The sequence below is a fragment of the Trachemys scripta genome, chromosome 2 (assembly GCF_013100865.1).
Source record: "Trachemys scripta elegans isolate TJP31775 chromosome 2, CAS_Tse_1.0, whole genome shotgun sequence".
In the NCBI taxonomy this organism is placed as follows: Eukaryota; Metazoa; Chordata; order Testudines; family Emydidae; genus Trachemys; species Trachemys scripta.
In genome coordinates this window covers 169694422-169713727 of record NC_048299.1, presented here as the reverse complement: position 1 = coordinate 169713727, position 19306 = coordinate 169694422, and the positions used below count along the sequence as shown (strand labels likewise).

The following is a 19306-nucleotide window of genomic DNA, read 5'->3' as shown; positions in this document are numbered from 1 at the left end:
GAACACTGCTTTTCTGATGATCCATAACAAGCATACAACATCTACGCTTTTTTATTCTTAAAGTAAAATATTGAGTTTTGAGTATGTGTCATTGTAATATAGCTATAGAAGTGGTAGTGTTTGGGCACCCCAGGACCAATGCAGTGTCGGGATATGGACACACTGAACTTTCCAGCACCGCTCTGCTAAATTACCTCAGTCTTATTATGGTAGACTTTCTATACAAACCAGCATGATGACTTAACCTCTCCATAACAAATAATCTGGACTCTTTGCTACAGTACTGTAGCTCTGGGTATGTCTACACTACCCACCGGATCGGTGGACAGCGATCGATCCAGCGGGGGTCGATTTATCGCGTCTAGTCTAGATGCGATAAATCGACCCCTGAGCGCTCTCCCATCGACTCCTGTACTCCAGCTCAGCGAGCGGCGAAGGCAGAGTTGACAGGGGAGCGGCAGCAATCGACCTACCGCAATGAAGACACCACAGTAAGTAGATCTAAGTACGTCGACTTCAGCTACGTTATTCACGTAGCTGAAGTTGCGTAACTTAGATCAATCCCCCCAGTGTAGACCAGGCCTTAGTCACTAGCCTTTCTTTAGTAGTTCTTACCAATGATGTGGACTACTTCCCTAGGGTTCTTGAAGAGCTGCCACGATCACCTGAATCAGAATGCCTTGTTTTGGATTCTGACCATGTTATCAGCACTAGACAAGACAACACATTGCTTTGCTTCGTCAGGAACTCACTGGAAGGGATGAAAGATTTAGGTCTTCTTAAAGAGGTTATACCACAGCTTCAAATTTCAAACAAACATGTTTGAAAAATTGCACATTTCTAAAAAGGATAAAGAATAGAGAGCAATACCTAATTCTCTGGGTGAAGGCAAAAGGAAAGGCATGTATGTAATCTGTTGCAGACTATGACAAACACTGTAAGAGTTAAATAAATACGTTCGTGCTACTGAAAGAATTTTTCACCTGCCAGAAAGCCTCCACAACACACACACCATCCAAAATTCTGTGGTAACATTTGCTTTCACTCAAACTTTCCTTTCACTGTCATATCTTCAAAAATGTTGTAGACTCAGGCTTCAGAATATCTTTCAGGTCATCATATTTTCCTACTCCTGGAGGACATCTGGTGGTGAAATGAAAAGCTCGTGCATAACTGTTTCTGAAAGACATCCATACTGGAAAGTTAGCAGTAAAATGGTTTAATTTTTGTTAACTTCTTTTAAATTATTGCCCATAAGCCAAGATCCAGGCTGTATGAGAACTGAGCAGGTGTAGGTTTTCTTTGTCGCTAATATACTGTAAATAGTTCCATGAACAGATCTGCTACCAGAGAATTGTGTTTCAAGATATGGAGTTTTGAAAATAAGAATTAACTATAGTAGTTAATTTCTTCTGGCAGCTCTAGTGTTTAGGTTGTAAGTAAATAAAGCTGTGCCTAAAAATAAGTAGTTGGTTTTTGGTTGTCTTCATTTGGCAAATCAATCGGCTTTGTTTACATAAATTATGTTACTGCCATGCATTTTTAGTAGTGCTATACACTGGTTATGGGAAGCAATTCCTTTTTCTTTTAATAAAGACTAATGGCTAAAATACTCAAATAAAAAAAATGTAAAAGAATTAGCTTTACTTCAGGACTGCAGAACAAAAGTACAATAAAAATTGAAATTTTTCATTATGACAATGATTTGTAGATATAAAATATATTAACACAGGGTATGTACATAACCCTTGCTAACACAATTATGTATACAACTTCCCATACATCAAGATTATGTACCCTAGAGTAAATTATAAATTTTGAATTTATATAATAATTTTTTCAGGACTTCCATTATTTTTGTAAATTCAGTAGACTTCTACTGTTTTAATTATTAGTAAACCTTTTCTACACGCAGAAAATATTTGACTTTTATAACTTTCCTCCACGTCCCACCCCTAAGCTGAACTTTTTAGCACCAGGGACAGACTCTTTGGAAATCACTTGCACACCGGTGTCAAACTCAAATTGCAGGGCTTCTGTGAATGAGGCGGCATCAAAGACACTGTAATAAGCAGAACTTCGGTCTCCTCGCATGCATTGTTGAGGAAAGGCAGAGATTTGTTTAGCAAGCTCAATGGCACACTGAAGGGCTACAAATAGAAACATAAAAATATTTTAATAGTACTTAAAAAAATCGTACACAACTTGCAGATATAAGAAATAACAGGTATGTGATATGGGCTGTTTATAACATGATGCATTTGAAAACAGGATATTAAAAAGGCAAAACATGCACAGTAAATTTAATATTGGCTTGCAAGGTCTACTTATGAACTGGGGAAGAGTAGTTTAGTGTAAACTTAGTTCAAAGATGGAAGCAGACTAAAACCAATATTTGCTATGTATGCCCAACTTTTTTCCTCTCATTTGATGAATGCAGTTTCTTTAATGCAAGTAGTCTAGCAGAGGCATTTAAAAAATAGTAACATCTTATTACACACACACACACACACACACACACACGGACACACATACACACTACTTTCTTTACCTAGAAATATTTTCTAAAAATATGTAATGCAGATTTATCAGATCCAAATCTTTGTGAGAGAAATGGTTGTATATAAATACCTAATTCAGTAACAACATTACTATACCACTATCGTTATAAAAACAAACATCTGAAAGTGAAGAAATTCATAGTAAAGGTTCCTCGAACAATCACAACTCTGTTCCAATTTTCATGTCCACCATCTCCATAACAGAAATATACTTATATCCTATTGATTACTGTTTAAATTTATGAGTCAGCAATTCAAATATTTTTAAAGCCACAGCTTTACCCTGGAATCTAGCCAATTTAAGAAGAGTTAAAAGTAGTTTGATACTACATTTGCCCCGACCCCTTCGGCCAATACTTGTTGGTTTACAGTAACATTTTCCTATTTCAAAAATGTTTTTCTCTCCCTTGTTTGTATATGCAAGATGCAGGCAAATAGGGGAAATTAAGTAATTGACTATATATGGGAAAACCCCTGAAACCCACTACACAGTGCTGTGAAATGTCCTTAGTAAACAAATTTGAAAAGTGATTTAGCCTCTCTCAGTTCAAGTAATCTAGAGGTCTTACCTGGAAGTATGAAACATTTAAGACAACATGACATTTTTAAGGCAATGGTGTCTCTTTAACATGTCTATATCTGTCTGGTAGAGGCTGTGACATATATGGGCTGCATGAATATTGAAGGTACAGTTGGGTTTCCAGTTCATATAGCAAACTTTGATAGGTCTCCTACTCATAATGGATTAGCAGAGAGGAGATTATGCTGTTTCTGGACTATGAATAAGATGTAAGATGCTGAGGGAAAGGGCTGAATTTCTCCCAAGCTCTCTGCTGCTTAAGTGGGTGAAACTTCAGTGAATTTTCACCCAATCTCAACAGCAGGCCCGCTGAGCAGAAGAAACTAAATGACAGTGTTTATAGCTCATAATAGGAAGGTGAACTAGAAGATTGCCTGTGGACCATATTTGGTAGGTGACTTGTAGCCCCTATTGAGCATATATAGGGAGATATGGTAGATGGATATAAAAGGCTTCTAGGCTATAGGTTGAGACTGGAAGAGATATGGGGCAGAGGCTTAAATTACTAATTTTTCTCACTTTAAAATGTTAGCTATAACTTGTGTTCTGAGTACTTGATTTCATGAATATTTATTTACAGCCTTAACTCCAGTTTTTGTTTGTGAATTAACTTCATTTTTAATAGAAGCCAGAAGGCAACAGAAAGCTCTTCTGTATGGTCAGTAGAGCTTTAAACCCTAACAAATGCAACAATGGATAGTGTAACAGAAAAGCTCTGTTTCAAATGTTCCATCCATAAGAGCTATCATTTCTGCCAGATATTGCACTCTTGGAGCTTATAAAACTATCTGAAACTAGTAAAGAAACACAAAAGCTGGGGGGGGGGGAGGACGACTTTGCATGCTTTTAAATATTGTTACAAACCCAGAACATGCTGCAGTTTACCCAGCAAGAGTTGACTTCAGCAGGTTTAGGGGAATGTTTCATGGCACACAGTCCCTCCAGATGGGATCTATTAAAAGGAGTGGTGTCCTAACTCCCACTTTAAGTGTTGATATCTTCTGGGTAAGAAGGTGAGTCAGGATAGTTTACAGCCAATACTTCCCCTCTCCTCCAGTGTCTTCAGGGAGCATAAGCTTGCCTCCTTGGCTATGACAGGGATAGGAATGGGAGGCTCACCTATACCTAATTGAAAGGAATCTGGAAGAAGGGTGAAAGTTTTGTTGGGGGGTAGAGTCCTGCTCCAAGGATCATATTTACCCTTTGCTCAGAGACAGTCATGGGAGCTGCTTCGTGTCTGGGACTCAGAGACCCGGGATCTGAATCCTCAGGGGCCTACTGTAACTTGTGAGAGTAAGGAGCGCTTAAGAGTCCCCCAGGATTCTAACGGCAATCTCAGCATTGGGTTGTCTTTTTTGTTTTGTGTTTAATGTAGAGAGGATAAATGATGGTGTGGTGTGGCACAAAGGTTTTAATCAGCATGAGTTTGGGATCACAATGTTTTCTCAAATTGCTTGTGAGCTATACAGGTCACTCCAAATGATTGCTAATAGCTACATCTCTTACAGTTTATTCATAGTCCAGAAACAACATAGTCCCCTCTCTGCCATTCCATTATGAGTAAGAGATTTATCAACATTCTCTTATGAATTACTAATAGCTACATCTCTTCTATCCTACATATACACACACTACAGAAAATCAGCTACAACATATTTTAGAGTTATCTCTCTTTATTTGATCCCTCTATGACAGCTGGTAGAGATTAGACATCCAGCACACCACAGCTGCAGAGAATGCAAGACTATCTTTATTGCCCTTTTTACAGACCCACACCTCCTTGCTCTACGCCCCTATGTTCATAACTATCACCACCATTTTTACAGGAATTACTAGTGAGGAATTATGGGCCTTGAACCTGGGCCTGTAGGTCACCAGACAGAACTCAGGCCATGGTTGCTACCTGGCAGCTCACCCAAACCCCTGGAGAAGGGGGCTTCTGGAACGTTAGCTCACAATGGGCTGTGCCCACAAAGCTCCTGACTGTGCGAGACACCAAGCCGCACCGATTGGCTGGGTTGCACTATTTAAGCTAGACAGAATCATGGGAAGTTGTCTGAGCAACTAGGTGAATCCCTGGCTGGCTGCTACTATGGACCCTGCCTACTTGTCTGAAACCTGAGCCATGACTCCCAGCCTGTTCCTGGTGCCTGACCTCTTCATCCTAAGCCCCTGTCTGCTCCCAGTTCCTGTTTTCCTCCCTTGCTTCAGGTCTCTACTCCTACATCCACCCCAGACACTGACCCTGGCTTGACTCCTGACTCTGATCCCAGCTCCAAGCCTGGATCCATTTCCAAGCGTCTGACTAACCATTAGGCTAGACACACCCCAGACCCTCCACTACTGTTATTATCCTACAGCCTGTGAAGCTAGATGCCTTAGTTACCAGTCCGAAGGCACTAGTCTCAAAAGGGCCCTAAAAACCTCTAAAATGCATCTAAATAGCTTTTCTGTTAACATTTTAGGTATAAGTTTAAGGTCTGATATCTTGCAACCTCCCAAGCCTAGAAGCAAGTGCTAGGTCCCATTGGAAACTGGGATTCTCCCCTTTCTAATGGTGTAAAGTTAGGCAGGGCTTCAAGATATCAAAGCTTAAGCCTGTCACTGGAGCAGGATCAAGTACTGCCTGTCCTGGATCAATAGCAAGTAATTTTTAAAGGGGAAACTTCTCTATTTGGGAGGAAGGAAGAAACATTTTTATGTCAGGTTTATTTATTCTTTAAAATGGCACCTGTGAAGCTGTTCAGAGATCTGGAATGTCAGGATGTGTCTAAGTGAGATGGATTAGAGGGCAGAGAGCATGAGCTGGTCAAAAGTGCATGATCAAGTATACAACCAGGTGACATGTATTATTGGTTCTGCAATTAATCATATGTATATCACCGCTACATATGTGGAGTTTTAGGCTATTTACAATAAGACAGAATTATCCCAAGCATACTTTGAGCACACACTGATTTGTAGGACTCTTAATTGACCTCCCATATTGTTTCTGAATACTGTTTCTTTTAATGGATGAAAATGTGAGACCCGACATTAACAAACTAGGTTGCAATATAATAGAAATATGGCTGTGAGCTATCGGCCTCACCCCACTTTAAAAAAAAAAGTCATAGGCACCCACAAAACTAGCTAACAATGTTAGGGTAATGAATGGTTGTGCTACTGAAATAAATTAACTTTCTAAGTATGCGAAGACATTTAACACAGTGTATTTTAAATACTAAGTTTTATTGGGAAAATTTATATGAAACATAAAATGGAAACCTTTTCAATGCTGAAAAGAATAAATAAGCAAAAAATTAAGGAGCGAGAATGGCTGCTAGAACTGCTAACAAATATTGCAAGATGAGACTGGAAAATCTTTTCAATATAGAAGAGGCAAGAGAAAGGGGTGCCGGAGTGTTACTAAGGTGAAAAATCACCCCCCTGAGTGCAGCAAGTTTGAGCGCTTTAAAGCGCTAGTGTGGACAGGCTCCAAGCACCGGGAGCCATGCTCCCAGCGCTCAGAACTATTCCTCTCGTGGAGGTGGATTACCAGGAGCGCTGGGAGAGCTCTCTCCCAGCGCTCACACGTGACCACACTCACACTTCAAAGCGCTGCCGTGGGAGCACTCCCGCAGCAGCGCTTTGAAGTTTCTAGTGTAGACGTAGCCTTAGAAACACTCTGATGTGCTCTATCACTCCAATGCACCTTCAGCGAGCAACAAAACCATAAACCTATTCAAAGACATTTTATTGTAGTATTGTGATAGCCTGAAGTAGCACTAAGCCATACAGGTTGGTCCCTACATTTTCCCTCTCTACCTCTATCCCAAGGGCATAGCCAACTTCCCAGTGATCTTCTGCTAGCATATCAGTCTTCTGGGGCCCCAGGCAGGTGAGAGATGTTAGAGCAGACTCTAGGCTGCTTTATTCTGTTCCAGGGAAGCAGATCAGGGAAGAATTGCTCTAAGATACAGGAAGTGTAAAGGCAGTTTGTGTACCTCTTCTTCAGCTCAGCCAAGCACATCTCAGTTGTAGCTGAGGATCAGGCCCAAGGTCTTTCATGACACTAGAACGTCCTACCACGAGGTTTTCTTTGCTTTACATCTAGCTCTGTAATCAACAGGTTAATGCTAACTGCCAGGGTAAAACACACTTTACAGAATTCTCATTTGCTTACAACACATTCAGTAAATAAAAATTGGTTTCATTCACATTCATTTCTAAGGTGCATCATCCAGCGCCAACCAAAACACTCATGTTTGAAAAAGGAATCAGGATATCAGAATGCACACAGTACGACAGCAAGTCTATGGAGACGTTAGTCACTTTTTGGACTTGAAAAACGGCGGCAGCTTCAGGAGGTTTGAATAACCTCCTGTGTTTTACTGACCTCCTCTCCTTCCTTTCACACTCCATGATCAAAATAACCTACTTTTCTCACACACTCACACACGTTTGTACCTTTTTGTCCTAGCTAATTGACTCATGGCTAATTTCCTTTCAAAAACTCTCAGACACACAAGCTTTAAAAAAAAAAAAAAAAAAAGTCATTCCCAAAGCCCATTTAGATTTAAAAGTACATGTTGTAATCATTTTGCTAACTAGTCAGGAGAACAGGCTACAGTAAGCAGCAGTCATATCAGTTTAAGTTGAAGAGAAGCAGCTGCTACTGTGCATTAAACCAATTTCCAGGCCAATTCAAAATGAGGTAACTCAGTAGAGCGTCTTCCTTTTTCCTTCTACAGGAAATGTTAGAGACTGCTTAAAAAGGTTTTCTACATTTACCTTACGGGGGTAGTTCCCTATACTGGACAGAGGTTAACAGAAGAAACGTTTTTTGTTTTTTACAGAATACACCCGTTATTGGGAGGAAACCTCTTAAAATCTATTTCCATGTTTTCAACTCTCTCTAAATTAACAAAAAAAATCCAGGTTATACTTCCTAAATTGAATAAAATCGATAAATAGCAGCAGCTGTCGGTTATGGAGAGCTTAACGTTTTTAAAATGACAGAAAGCACACTTGTAACACAGGGCTTGTTTTCACTGCACTGTTAACTAGAGCTATAACTTGAGTGTTACCCAACAGACTCCACTGACCCCCAAAAGTCTTTAGCTTGAATTAAATGGCACTTTAAACATGAGCTAGCTGGCCCATCAGTGCAACGGGATGAAGCCCAGATTCTGCTGCCACTCGAGCCAGTAGCACAGTGGGTATGCAGTCCATTTGTGCTGCTGATACAAGCACTGTGCGGAGCTCAAGAGTCATTTTGCAGTGTGAATGCGCTTTCTCCACTAGGCTAACACGACGCGAGAGGAGTTAACTCCAGTGCAGACACCTCAAGCTAAGCCTGCAGTGTAGACAAGTCCACGACCATGCTACATGACTCTGAAAGGATCTAGTCCTGGCGTCCACAGACCGTTCCATGTAAGCAGTATGGGAGGAGCCAGGCAGCTAAATTGCTATGTTCTCACTAGCTCTCAGTATCAAAGGAGAGAGGACAGCGCTTTCAAGGGTTGGAAATGGTAGGCATTCTGAAAGTATTAAATAGGAAAATAGGAAAGAGTTACATACATTAAACAAAAAACAAAACAAAAAAAACCCAGAAAATAGGACTAGCTTAAAAACAAAGGCCCAGTTCTCCCAGGGTATGGAAATACTTTAGTTCAACTCCCCCAGTTCAAAATTGCCTTAAAACAAGTTTACTGGATCACATGAGGATACTCCCAGCTCAAGGGATCCCTAAGTGTTGGGGAACTACCACAGTAGCACCTATGCCACTCCCTCCTTGTGGAGTATGGTGAAAGTGGGTGTAGCTGGAGTGTCCTTGCACCCCAACAATATCTGGCTGACGTAATGGCCCCTTTGGGCTAAATCCTAATGGCCTAAGATACAAATTAGAGTGGTCTTCGGGCTGCTCTACCTTGTGCCTGGCACTCCACTGGAAAAAAGCTGCCCCAAGATCAAGCAACTGCAAGGTTGCTTAAAGCCACTTGCACACACACTTTCTTGAACTGCACTAAGTGTTCTCTGGCCAGACACCAGGGCATGGCCCTAATAAAGAAACTAACCAAGGGTTATAATATAAAACAAAAAGTCAGACAAACATACAAAAACCCAGTAAACTGTTAGAAACAAGTAAACAAAAATGCAAATTGGCATGAGTTAAAAAATAAAGGCAGATAAGCATGGCCGGCTCCAGGGTTTTTGCCACCCCAAGTGGCAGGAAAAATAAAAAAAGCAGCGATCGGCAGCAATTCAGCGGTAGCTCCACCTTGCCACTTTCTTCTTTGGGGGCAGGTCCTTCCCTCCAAGAGGGACCAAGGCATCCGCCGCCAAAGAGCCCGACGTGCTGCCCCTTCCCCTTGGCCGCCCCAAGCACCTGCTTGCTGAGCTGGTGCCTGGAGCCGGCTCTGCAAATAAGTAAAGGTTAAAAAAATAAAACCTACAAGGATTAAGAAAAGGGAACGCTAGAACTGGAAGAAGAAGTCTTGGGTTGTATGCCTCCTCCCACCACCCTTTTCTGTATATATGTATTTTGTCTATTAAGATTTCAGCCCTGCAAGATGCTGAGTGAACTCAAAATCTGGTGAGCCCTTAAGGCCTGATCCTGGATATACTTACTATTAGGTATAGTGCTTATTTCCATGAGTGGCCCACCTGATTTCAATAAGCATTATACTTAGTAGTAAGCATTTGCAGGATCAAACCCTTAGACAGTAACATCTGAACATTACATAATATTTACGCAATGCAACTAAGCTCATCTTTACTGGCGAGACAAGTATAAAACGATACTACAGTATGAGAAATATTTGAGAATAATGAATTAAGGGAGTGGAGGGAATAAAGGCAAGATCCTGAAAACCCTTGATCACTCACCGCTACTCTCATTTAAATCAGTGGGATCAGTTGCCCAAGGAAAGACTACTCATGTGAATAAGCGCTTGCAGATTTGGGCCCTGAGTGAGCTGCTGTTTGAGTTCTTTGGATTCTAGCTTAACAGAGTCGGAAAGCATTGCTTCTCTTGGGCCAGAGCTGTGATCCATGTTAGCATGGATCAAAAACACCACAGTTGACTGCAAAGGTTACCAGGGTTTTTGGCTAGCTTTTTATGACTGCACAGCAGCACCTTTCTTTTGAGTGGAAACATAACATTTAACTTGTAAAGGAAATCTTTCTAAACTAGATTCTTGCCTCAAGTAATTTTAGTTCTTCACCATATCTTTGTCTCTAGGCTTTGGAGAGATGGAGTACCTAATTAGTTAGAAAGGAAATAAAAAAAACCTTCAAGGAACTGTACAGTGGCAGGACAAGACTGATTCACAAGCAGAGAAACTGGAACATATGCTTTTTTTAGTGTAAAAGCAAGTGCTACGTCTGACTTCCATTAGAAAAACTTCTATTCATTTCCCTTGCCCAAAATATAAGGAAGCCCATTTCATTTTTTTAAACCATACAGCAACATTTGGAAAGTTTTGTTTCCCTCCATTTAAAACAAAATAAATTAATAAAATATGATGGCAGCCCATCAACTAATGTTCTAGTTTCAGCTGTGTGATGTTACAAAACATTTACAATAAAGGGAATGGATAATTGGATGATGTATTATTGTTAGCAGCCTGCTTTAAGATCTACTTTAAACATGAATAATAACTTAATAGCAGTGTAGCAGTAAAAGCAAATGTGATGGATGTCGGATGTCCTCTCTGCAGTGTGTCAATCCTGTGCCAGATGTATATTTTAATTTATTATTTGTATCATGATAGCACCACAAGGCCCCTGCTTAGGGAGCAGGGCCCCATTGTTCCAGGCACTGTACAAATATATATTAAAACATGGTCCCTGACATAAGGACCTTTTAATTTTAATCATAACCAACCCAGGGGCATGTGCAGGACTTTAAATTTGACTGCTTTTGGAGAGGCACATTAAACACATACAAGTGAAAGGCTCATGTCACACACACACACACACTCTCTCTCTCTCTCAGATTTCCCAGGACCTCTGGCGAGGAGGCAGCAGCACTCTCTGTGTCCCTGCAGCCTTGGGAGGGAGGAAGCAACAGGACTGCTGGCTGAGCTCCTCCTCCTCCTCCCACCCCTACAGCTGCTGCTTCTCCTTCCCTGCTGCTGGAATCCCAGCACTGCCACCTGGTTTGCAGATCACCTGCTGAGGTGAGTCAGGGGATGGAGGCAGAGGCAACACCTGGGACTCCAGCAGCAAGGAAGAAAAAGCAGCAGCTGTACTGGTGAGGGGAGGAGGAGGAGCTCAGCCAGCATCCGCTACTTCTTCCCTCCCCAGGCTGCAGGGACACATGGAAAATTTGGGGTGGGGGGCCATGCCCCTGCTTGCCCACTCTTGTGCACACCCCTGTAACCAATTCTGTTTATTACAAAAATCATGATTATTTTTGTGTTAACTAGTCTTCACAAAGACAGACAGACAGATAATAACACTATCAAACGATTCACATTTCGAACCATTTCCTACACTGTTCATTAACCACTAACCTTGGCCATTGGGGACTATTCGATTGGCTAGCCCAAACTCATATGCTTCTTGGGCACCAACAGGACGACCAGTTAGAATGAGATCTAAGGCTCGTGAGAGACCAATCAGTTGAGGTAGCCGTACAGTGCCACCATCAATCAATGGAACACCTGTGAAGACAAAAACCACAGGATTAAAAGAAAACCCACGTTTATATTTTAAAACAATTTTTTGGCCTAATCCTGCATGACTTTACTCGAGTATTCTAGACCGCTTATTTGCATTTAATTAATGTAACACAAAAGAGTATTTCATTAGTAAAGGTTTGCAGGATTCTCCCTTTAATTTCACAACTTTGAAAGACAGTTATCTAAAACTGTAAGTGCAATTTGATCTACCCTGAAAAGTGACTCTAAAAACAGCACTCCTGGCTTCCATGTTTTTTCCTTGACGATTTCTGTATCAAATGTGCTCACTTTACAAGTAAAAAGGTTTGGGTTTTTTTCCTATATGTCAGCTCTGCAAACTGCCTAGTCTCTGAGAATCAAGCTAGGCTCTTTCCTACTCTAGCTTCATCACTAATAAATATGCTTTTATAGACCAAATTATGCCCTCAGTGGCACCTGTGTAAACCCAGTGCCTTTCGTGAGTTTGCACAGTTGTTACTGGATGGGCCTCTAATTTAAGTCCTGATTGGACCATAATTTAGTAAACAGTTCGATTGATGCACAAGGAGTACAAAAATCCAGCTCATTCTGTTTTGCTGTGTTGACTCTGCAGGGATCTCAGAGGTCAAAAGTAATATTTGTCACAGAACAAATGTGACTAAGCACAGGGAGCAGATTTACTTTTACAAGTCACTTTTCCGAACAGATCTGCACTTAAAGAAGTGATTTAATGTTGTTTACATGTTTATTAGAAATGTGCTGATGTTGTCAGGACCAATTCCCAAAGACCAGCGTTGAAAGATTTGCTTTTATACAGAAGCTGTGTGACTAAGGCCCAGATCTACAAAGGGATTTAGGTGTTATCACATTGAACTTCATAATCCCTAACTTTTAGGAAAAAACACAGGACCCACACTACTATTTATAAAGCTGATTTAGGTGCCTAAGTTCTCTATACAATGAATAGGGAGAGACAGGTACCTAAGACTGAGATCCACCAAGCCAGCTAGGCAAGGAGCCGCTTAAGCTAGCCAATGCAACATGCTGACCAGAGCAGGGTGTGCTAAGCCCTCTCACAGAGAAAAGCGCCTAAGTCTGGGCTGCATTGGGTTCCTAACTCTGCTTGCAATCCATGAACCATAGGAAGATAGGTGTTTGAATGCCTAAGTGCTGTGCAGGACCCAAAATAAAACATCGGGGGGCATTACCTCCATTATAACCTTTAGCCTAGTGGATAGAGTATTCACCCTGGATATGTGAAATCCCCAGTTCAAGTTCCTCCTCCCCCTAGATGTAGAATATTCTGAGGTGGGGGTTCCTTCACTCGCCTACTGACCTTGTTCTACTTTAATTAAATATTAATTGGGTCAGCAAAAGCATTGGAATGACTCTATAGCCTAGTGCACTCACCTGAAAGGTGTCAATCCCTGTTCAAATCTTTTCTTCCCCTCAGGAGGAGGTGGTATTTGAACCAGGGATCTTCTACATCCTGGGTGAATAGCCTAACCCTTAGGCTAAAGGTTGTAAGGGAGGGCCTTCCCACCCTCCTGCTGTTTTTTGTGAACTCCCGAGGGGCCCAATCCAGTAGGCAGCCTCTGAGCATTGCTACTGGATCAAGCCCCCAGATGTGACTTAGGCAGCCGAACACCTATCTTCCCTGGTTTGTGAATTGCTCTTGGGCTTAGGCAGGAGGTGAGCGTTCAGATGCCAAGAGCAAGGCTGCAGTGCACATGCAAAAAATTAGGTGCCAAGTCAATTTTTGCACCTACTGGGTTAGGGGGCAAGCAGGAGTTTTAAGAATCACAGTGGTGCCTAAAAACAGGACTTAGGCACCTAAGTACTTTCATGGATTGCACCATAAATAATTATACACTTTGCCCCAATATACAGAAACCTAGAACTAGATACAGTAAAAGCTTTGTTATCCAGCATGTTGGGGGAATGGGGGGGTGCCGGTAAGTCAAAAATTCCGGTTCACTAAGAGGGAGGGAATTTGGGTCTGGGAGGGGGCTGGGGTTTGGGGCACAGGATGGGGTGCAGGGTATAGGCTCTGGGAGGGAGTTTGGGTGCGGGAGGGGGCTCCGGGCAGGGAGTTGGGGCACAAAGAGGAGTTTTGGGATGCCGGATCCAGGCGGTGCTCCCCTCGAGCAGCTCCCCGCAAGCGGCGACATGTCCCTGCTGCTCCTAGGCGGAGGCACGACTAGGCAGCTCTGCACGCTACCTCCACCCGCAGGCGTCGCCCCCCATAGCCCCTACTGGCTATGATTCCCGGCCAACGGGAGCTGAGGCACCAGCGCTCGAGGCAGGGGCAGTGCACAGAGCCCCTGTGGCCAGTCCTCCGCCTAGGAGCAGCAGGGACATGTTGCTGCTTCCAGGGAGCCATGCAGAGCCAGTTAGGGAGCCTGCCGGCCCTGCACCAACCAAACTATAAACTGGACTTTCAATGAATATCAGAAATGCTGGTTTATAGAGCTTTCCGGTTGGTAAAGTGCCAGATAACTCAGCTTTTACTGTACTCTGGATAGTTACAAACAGAAAGCCACCCGCCACTCCAAAACTCCCAAATGCAGCTTGATTAGGAGGGTAATTATATATATTGTTAGAATTGGAACGCTATTCATGTTCTTATATGGCCCTTCCATCACCATTGTAACTGAGGCCTGGTCTACACTAAAAAGTTAGATTGACCCAGCTCCTTCACTCGTGAAAAATCCACATCCCTGAGCGGCATAGTTAAGCCAACCTTACCCCCGGTCTACACAGCACTGGGTCAACAGAAGAATTCTTCTGTCAGCCTAGCTACCGCCTCTCGGGGAGGTGGATTAACTATGACGACAGGAGAACCCCTCCCATCAGCATAGGTAGTGTCTACACTGAAGTGCTGCAGCTGTGCCACTGTAGCATTTCAAGCGTAGACACTTCCTGAGTCTCACAAACATTAATGAAATTATCTTCACAACACCCGTGTGAAGTAGAGAAGTATTGTTATCTCTATTTTACAGATGGGGAACTGAGACACAGGAAGATTAAGTAGTGTGTCTGAGGTCACACAGGAAGTCTGTGGCAGAGTTAAGAATTGAACGCCGGTTCTCCGAATCCCACACCAGTGCCCTAACCATAAGTCTATTCTTCCTCTATAACCGGGTGCTCTCCCCTAACAGATTCAAGATGTAACAGGATGTAGCCATATGAATTTATTTCTATGAAAGGTTTTTAAATATTCACATTTAGCTCAGACATCACCACCATATTTCTTCATGGAGATGCTCTAAACTGGTTTAATAAAAATCAGTCATGATCTGAAATGAACTAAAAGGGAAATTTGTTCCCAGATCTTTACAGCTACCATGTGGATAAGTGGTCAGGATCAAAGTATAGATTATATGACAACAGCGGCACATAAAGCAGATTTTAAGAGTGGTGTCTTCTCTCCAAAGACACACCACCCACTCACTTTAAAAAAAAAAAAAAAAAAAAGCAAAGCACCACATGAAGCACTGTGTTCTCAAGTATTTAAAATGGGCCAAACTACAATAAGCATAATACTGCAGCAGATGCTAAAGAAGCATGGTGCAAGTGTGTTGCATTCCCCAGACATTCTTAGCACTGCTTTTTCTCTCACAGCAAGGGTCAAAGTATTAGGGTAAACCATGCTATTACAAACAGTAGTTTGCATGAACCTTGTTCAACAACTTGCTTTACAAATAGGCCTGCCTGTTGAATATACTAAAATGTCAACAGTGAAATCCACTGCTACTTCAGACAAAACTATTAGGGCTGTGAAAATCCAGTTGCAGCACATCTGCTATCTGCAAGAATTTTAGCACAAGTTGTGCATGAGTCAACCAGAATTCAAGTAAGTGAGACCAGTAGAGTCACTGCAGCTGTTAAGGGCTGAAGCTTTGCATTCCCTCCCTGCCATACCCCCACAACTCAGAGGAACTTTCTAGAACAAATATCTTGCCATATTCCCCCTTCTTGATTGTAATAAGAAGTTATTACTTGGAGGTATGTCTACACTGCACACTCCTTTCAGCTGCCTGTAGAGTACCTACACTACATTTCCCCTAGTACAGGTATAAATAGCAGCATAGATGGTGAGGCACTGCTTAGGTAAGTAAAGACGTGCCTGAACCCTGCAGGTATGTACCCTACAAAACTCTCTTCATGCCCAAGCACTGCTTCCCTCATCTTCTCTGCTATCTTTAGCAGTGCAGTGCCCTGCTGCTGGAGTCTTTCCCCGGAGCTTTTCCTCACTGCCTCCCCCTGGCTGAGCCTTTCATGGACATGTGTATCTACACTCCACAGCGTGGATGAACCTGGCTTTTCACTGCAGCATGTAGCTACACGTACCCTATATGCTGCAGCAAGTGGTGTGCAGAGTAGACATAGCCTGAGCATCTCAAAATATAGTTAAAAGAGTTATAAAGTTTCCCATTAAATTCTTGAGATGGAAGGGACCTACTTGGGAATAGGCTTTTAGTGGCATCTCATAAGTCATAAGTCTAGATATAGATTGGTAGAGGCTAAAAGTTACTATCGTTGTTGGTAGCCTCACTCCAGTTCCTGGCGAAAAGGTCTCCACATCCCAAAAACAGCTACCATGTTTTGCAGTCTTTGCAGAGAGGCCAAGGATCTGAATGGCCACGGAAACTCAACTACCCCAACATCAAAAAGTTTGGAAATCCAGTCAGTTCCCTGCTGCCACAGGATCTTTCAGCACTCACTAGCACACCACCCTAGTAAGGCACTAATCCTGCCAAAAATTAGGCTACATCTACACTATAGCACTTACAGTAACGCAGCTGCGTTGTGGCCAAGATGCTCTAAGCCCATGAGCGAGAGCTCTCCCATCAGCTTAATAACTCCTGCCTCCATGAGAGGCAGTAGCTATATCGGTGGGAGAAGCTCTCCCGCCAACATAGTGCTGTCTAGACAGCACTTAGGTGAGTATAACTTACATCGCTCAGGGGTGGGAATAATCCACACCCCTGAGCAATGTAAGTTATACCGAAGTTCCCTGTAACGTAGACAAGGTCTTACTTTTGCTTAACTTTACTACTACGGAGTAGTCTCATTGAAATCAACAGACGTGCTCTTGGTAGTAAAGTAAAGCACATGTAATTGTTTGCAGCTGCACAGTGTACGCCTCCTCTGCCATTTTAACTTTGTAAACCCTTTTTAGGCATCTCCCCCCGCTTCCCATGCCTAGGAAAAAGTGCCTCTCCTCAACAAGGCCAACAAAATAATATTTGGAAAAAAGATTTTATAAATTTATTTAAATTTCCCAGGAAAATCTCTTCCCAAGACTGATGTGGTATCTGAAATTTCAGGGCAATTGATTTGTTTGTTTCTTAAATAGGGCTTATAATGAGAAGCAAGCTGTCATCTTAACTATGGAGGAGCTATCATCATCCTTCAGACTAACTAGAAAAATATTTCAAAGCTCTACCGCATGCCTTTATTCCACACTCCTCTATCTAAATACATTGAAATAAAACTTACTTTATTAGGAGGAAAATGATAAAATCTTAAAATTTAACAATGTTTTATCAGCAGTAACTATAGTAGATATTTATAGCTTTATTAAAATTTAACATAATAATCATTCATAATTATTATTTACATAAATGAACATAAGAACAGAATAGCTATACTGGGTCAGACCAAAGGTCCATCTACCCCAGTATCCTGTCTTCTGACAGTGACCAATGCCAGGTGCCCCATAGGGAATGAACAGAACAGGTAATCACCAAGTGATTCATCCCCAGTTGCCCATTCCCAGCTTCTGGCAAACAGAGGCTGGGGACACCATCCCTGCCCATCCTGGCTAATAGCCATTGATGGACCTATCCTCCATGAATTTATCTAGTTCTTTTTTGAACCCTGTTATAGTCTTGGTCTTCACAACAACCTCTGACAGAGTTCCACAGGTTGACTGTGTGTTGTGCGACAAAATACTTTTTTTTGTTTTAAACCTGCTGCCTATTAATTTCATTTGGTGACCCCTAGTTCTTGTCTTATGAGTAAATAACACTTCCTTATTTACTTTCTCCACAACAGTCATGATTTTATAGACCTCTATCATATTCCCTCTTAGTTGTCTCTTTTCCAGGCTGAAAAGTCCCAATCTTATTAATCTCTCCTCATATGGCAGCCGTTCCATACCCCAATCATTTTTGCTGTCCTTTTCTGAACCTTTTCCAACTCCAATATATTTTTTTTGAGATGGGGCAACCACATCTGCATGCAGTATTCAAGATGTGAGCCTATCATGGAGTTATATAGAGGCAACACAATATTTTCTATCTTATTATCTATCCCTTTCTTAATGATTCCCAACATTCTGTTAGCTTTTTTGACTGCTGCTACACATTGATTGGATGTTCGCAGAGAACTATCCACAATGACTCCAACATCTCTCTCGAGTGGTAACAGCTAATTTAGACCCCATCATTTTATATATATAGTTAGGATTATGTTTTCCAATGTGCATTACTTTGCATTTATCAACACTGAATTTCATGCTATTTTGTGGCCCAGTCACCCAGTTTTGTAAGATCCCTTTGTAGCTCTTTGCAGTCTGCTTTGGACTTAACTATCTTGAGTAGTTTTGTATCATCTGCAAATTTTGTCACCTCACTGTTTACCCCTTTTTCCAGATCATTTATGAATATGTTGAATAGGACTGGGCCCAGTACAGACCCCTGGGAGAGACCACTATTTATTTCTCTCCATTCTGAAAACTGACCATTTATTCCTACCCTTTGTTTCCTATCTTTTAACTAGTTACCAATTCACTAGAGCACCTTCCCTCTTATCCCATGACAGCTAAGTACACTATATCCACTGGATCCCCCTTGTCCACATGCTTGCTGACCCCCTCAAAGAATTCTAGTAGATTGGTGAGGCATGATTTCCCTTTCTAAAAACCATGTTGAGTCTTCCCCAACAAATTATGTTCCTCTATGTGTCTGACAATTCTGTTCTTTACTATAGTTTCAACCAACTTGCCCAGCACTGAAGTCAGGCTTACCGGCCTGTAATTGCCGGGATCACCTCTGGAGCCCTTTAAAAAAATTGGTGTCAGATTAGCTATCCTCCAGTCATTTGGTACAGAAGCTGATTTAAATGATAGGATACAAACCACAGTTAGTAGTTCCACAATTTCACATTTGAGTTCCTTCAGAACTCGTGGGTGAATACCATCTGGTCCTGGTGACTTATTACTGTTTAGTTTATCAGTTTGTTCCAAAACCTCCTCTAATGATAACTCAATCTGGGACAGTTGCTCAGATTTTGTCACCTACAAAGAATGGCTCAGGTTTGGGAATTTCCCTCACATTCTCAGCAGTGAAGACTGAAGCAAAAAATTCATTTAGTTTCTCCACAATGGCCTTATCGTCCTTGAGTGCTCCTTTAGCATCTCAATCATCCAGTGGCCCCACTGGTTGTTCAGCAGGGTTCCCGCTTCTGATGTACTTAAAAAATTTTTTTGCTATTACTTTTTGAGTCTT

The 19306-nt window shown here is 41.9% G+C and overlaps 1 protein-coding gene across 1 annotated transcript in view; it reads right to left on the bottom strand.

The window, feature by feature from the left end:
- Window positions 1–1469: 1469 nt before the first annotated feature.
- Window positions 1470–19306, bottom strand: part of LOC117873188 (carnitinyl-CoA dehydratase-like) — a 36798-nt gene continuing 18961 nt past the window's right edge. The window contains exons 5-6 of the mRNA XM_034762283.1: window positions 11643–11792; window positions 1470–2150 (exon numbers count right to left, since the gene is read on the bottom strand). Of these exons, the coding sequence (XP_034618174.1) occupies window positions 1930–2150; window positions 11643–11792 (371 nt within the window). The 3' untranslated portion in view covers window positions 1470–1929. The remainder of the gene's footprint in view (window positions 2151–11642; window positions 11793–19306) is intronic.